Source organism: Lycium ferocissimum, chromosome 3, assembly GCF_029784015.1.
Source record: "Lycium ferocissimum isolate CSIRO_LF1 chromosome 3, AGI_CSIRO_Lferr_CH_V1, whole genome shotgun sequence".
Taxonomy (NCBI): domain Eukaryota; kingdom Viridiplantae; phylum Streptophyta; class Magnoliopsida; order Solanales; family Solanaceae; genus Lycium; species Lycium ferocissimum.
Window position 1 is genome coordinate 46,166,203 of NC_081344.1, and position 4,168 is coordinate 46,170,370.

At 39.0% G+C, this 4,168-nt stretch overlaps 1 protein-coding gene across 1 annotated transcript; it reads right to left on the reverse strand.

Annotated features, from left to right (window-relative positions):
- Nucleotides 1–229: 229 nt before the first annotated feature.
- LOC132051127 (berberine bridge enzyme-like D-2) lies at nucleotides 230–1,873 on the reverse strand. Its single transcript, XM_059442403.1, has one exon. It carries the CDS (start codon nucleotides 1,871–1,873, stop codon nucleotides 230–232), a length of 1,644 nt encoding a protein of 547 aa, XP_059298386.1.
- Between the last annotated feature and the right edge of the window lie 2,295 nt (nucleotides 1,874–4,168).

The following is a 4,168-nucleotide window of genomic DNA, read 5'->3' on the forward strand; positions in this document are numbered from 1 at the left end:
ATACATACGGTCGCATGCATTTTACTTTTTTGCGTGATTAAATATCGGAAAAGCTATTCACATTTTTCTTATAGTATAATTTTTGATACAACCCAAGAGGGAAATTAAGACAAACTAAAAACAATGTAAAGGGAAAAAGAAGAAGGAAAACTAGCAACCCAAATAATCTGTGTCCTAAAGAAGTGCCCTGCTTGTAAACTCATTCACTACTATGGTTATGCTCTTGCATTTAGGTGAATATGGGAGGGATGCCCTGTTGATGTCGAAAAACATTTAGTGGGTCAATTGTTGTCTTAGCTTTTACCAACCTATCATAGTTATTCAAGAAATACTTTTCACCCCAGACCCTAGCTCTCTCCACTGCATGATTCGTATTACTAGTATTTAGCAATAAGTAGTCCATCATTCCAAGGTCCAGATCCATGTAGTTGACATAAGCTGCTCTAGGCGCGCTTGAAACAAAGGGTGCCATTGTATTGTAAAACTCCCTTATCCACTCTATGTACGCATTGCTCTTGCCAATATTATCCTTTTCTTTCCACTGTACTAGATATTGAATTCCGAAAAGGTTACCCTTTCTATGAGGGAATGCAATAGCTTCCTCACTAATCCTCTGCATGGCTCCACCGTAAGGGTCCAGTATAATGAGTCCCTTGGGCTCTTTCTCAAGTACATCAAGAGTAGCCATTATTCCACCCATTGAAATTGGGGTCTTAACATAGTCTGATTTGGCTTTAAAGTAAGTTTTTTTCTCAAAGTAGCGTTCTTTCAAAAGCGAGACGTAAGAGGAGTTTGCAGCGTTATCTAAGTCGGAAAAGAAAAGTGTGGACTCAATCCAACTCATTTCATTGCAGTCATGTTTCAGAACGCCCAACTCCGGAAAGACCTCATTCAAGATGGAAATGGCTTCAGTTCTTGGACCTAAGTGAAATCCGTTGAATTGTGTATTTATTTCAGGAGTTTTCCCTCCACTAACAGAGACGGATAGGTAAAATTCATCGTCCAACTTTGGTGCAACTAGTTGCCATTTGTGAACTAGTTGGGACACGTAACTTTTGGAGCCAGACCTAGAGACTATGAAACTAGTTACTGTCTTGGGTACTTTGAGCAATCGGATTTTCCAGGCATAGATGATTCCCCATATTCCACCGCCACCACCTCTGATGGCCCAAAAAACATCTTCTCCCATGGCTTTGCGGTCTAATAGCCGTCCTTGCGCATCAACAAGAAGAGCATCTACCACATTATCAGCCGCAAGTCCATATTTTCTAGATAAAAATCCAAAACCACCCCCCGAAATGTGCCCACCAACGCCCACAGTTGGGCAAGAACCTGCTGCAAAACCGTGAACGTTGCTGGCCTGGGAAATGGCATAATAAGTCTGGCCAAGTGTTGCACCGCCCTGCACCCAAGCCGTTCCTGAATCCAAATCTACTGAAACACCGTCTAATTTCATCAAGTCAATGATCACAAACGGGGAACCATCTACGGAAACTGATGAAGTCCCTTCATAACTGTGTCCTCCGCACCTTACTCTGATTTCATATGAAGCTCGTCTGCTACACCGAACACTGCTCACGAGCTGCTCCTTCCTTTGTGGTACGATAATGACTGTTGGTTTCGGCATAAAGGATGCCGCAAATCGGAGATTCTGAATGGAGAAGTCAAGCAAGTTAAAGTAATTACTAGCTGCAGAATCATCACTTGTTGGGTAAACAGAGAAGTTACTGACATTGTAATTGATTAAACAGGTGCAAATGGTATCGAGATTTGTACTAGTAGAGAAGGAAGGTACAAGAAGAGAAGTAAATAAGACGAAGCTGATCAGAATCATGATCGGAAGGTTGGGAAACATGGATGTATTTCGTTTCATGGCAGATGTCGTTTACTTCCAACTTATTTTTTGACCTCTTCGGATTCCATTTGAGGTACAGAGAAGCTTTATACAAAGAAGAGTTCATAGTAGAAGTCAGCAGTTCGAGGACAAAAAGATGAAGAGATCAAGGAAATGAAACAGAATCGGAGGTGCCGGCCTAACCATTTTTATTTAACGCTTATTATATTTATACATGAAAATGGATGGTGTGATAGACGCCCACCATAACATGACAATACACATTTCCATTCTGCAGGAGATTCAGATTAAATAAGGAATAGTGCAGGCCAACACCAGCATACAACAACTCTATTCTAGCAGATTAGAGCGCTTCATAATGAGGACTGCTATTTTACTGCCTTAATAACTCTTAATGTAGAAAATTAAAACTGAAGTCAGTCCCCTATACTCTTACATGCTCTGCCTCAATTGTTTTTTGACTTGTCGAACAATCAGTGTGCATATTATTCCACAACACCTGTCTCACATGATAGTACTTCAAAATTAACGGGACCTGAATCCTGATTCGATATTTTTCATACACTTGAAAGACTACTTTAATTTTAGATCTTGTCCTTTTATTAATTTTAGAGAAAATACATAAGTTGCCACCTAAAGTTATTTCCAAAAGTCATTTACATAATTTGACTTTATGGGCAAGCCTTTACGCCCGATTCTTGTTTGGAGTAGAACTATTACCCGATTAATTCATAACGTGGCAAAAGAGGTACAATCACTGCTCTCAACGTGCATATGAAGCAAAAACCAGATAAAAATCTTATTAAAACCACTACAAAAAACACTGAAATTAGCTACGAACGTCATCATTAATCTGTCGCTAAATAGCTCGTAGCTAATAGATTTTTTTGATAATCCGTCCCTAAATAGGATTAGCGACGAATTTTGCTATTTAGCTACCAAATTTGTTTGTCGCTCACTTTTTTTAAAATAGTGGATGTGCATATGTCATCATTTTATTGGACAAATAATCTTTTGTATTTGTCGTTCACACTTGATCTCTACCAACTATTTCCTCCTCTCTTTTTTTAACTTCATCTTGCTCTCTATTTCCACCATCCTCATACACGCCCTTTCGTACTTTGGTTTCTTCGCTAAACTGCCCACCATGTTGAGGAACATCAATTGCAGTGAAGAATCGATACATGCAGAGAAGCTATAGAAGAAGAAGATGACGAAGATGACCACGACGACGATGACAAAGAAGAAGAGGCGGAGCAGAGGAAGAGCAGAAGAGGAGGAGGATAATGTCTCCAAACAAACTAAATTTATCTAACTTCCACTACTGTCACTTAATTCCCCTTACTGCTTACTAACACTTTCAGTCACAACTGACTACTCTACATATCACAACTCTCCCCCTCCAAGCTGATGGTTGGAAAATGTACTCCTAAGTACATGCGTCAGTGGCGGAGCTACAGTGTAGCAAGGGTGGTCAAGTGAACACCCTTACCGGAAAATTACAACGTAGATATATGTAAAATCACGTTCTATAGATCGATAGTATTTATTTTGAACACCCTTGACATGATTGGATGAGGTAGCCCAGTGGTGAAGGGTGTTCAGCGAAAATCCAAGCAAGCTAAGCGCGCAGGATGGATTCCGTCTAGAGGCCCTTTTTAGTTTTTCTAATTTTTTGCCTATTAGGTTCCATTCACTGCATAATTACACATTGATTTTAAGGCTCTATATATGGCCTACTTTTTGTTTTTGAAAGAACATTCATACAAACCTTAGACCCAATTCTTTTCCTTTTGAAAAACATAAGCAGCAACACCCAATTGAATACCCAAAACGTTGTATGTTTGACTTTTTTTCTTTTAATTAAACTTTTTAAACTAAGCTTAAAAGTAATAGTTTAATTGAAAGTTACTTGGGCCATTTAACTATAGGTGACCCTTAAGTCTTTTTATTGAGTGGAGGTAACTCAAGTTTTAATTATTGAGTGGAGGTGATGTTTTTTGATTAGTGATTAGAGGTTTTGTCCTTGCCCAAAAGTTTTTATTTTGATACTTTGACCCTCAACTTTATTTTTAATACTTTACCCTCAAGTTTTATTTTTTAACACTTTGATGGCCATCAATATAAGCCTAAAATACCAAAATGGGTCCAAAAAAAAAAAAAGGGCGCCAATAGCCGCACCTGTTTTTGCTCTTTTCCCTCCAGTGTTCTTCTTCTTCCTCGGTTCGTTCTTCCTCCTTCTTCTTCTTCTTCTTTTCAATCCGCCTGTTCTCATTCTTTTTCTCTCTCCATTCTTCTTCCTCATCTTCCATT

Bases quoted from the DNA above. Each gene is read 5' to 3' on its own strand.
- LOC132051127 (XM_059442403.1), bottom strand. From the start codon at position 1,873: ATGAAACGAAATACATCCATGTTTCCCAACCTTCCGATCATGATTCTG.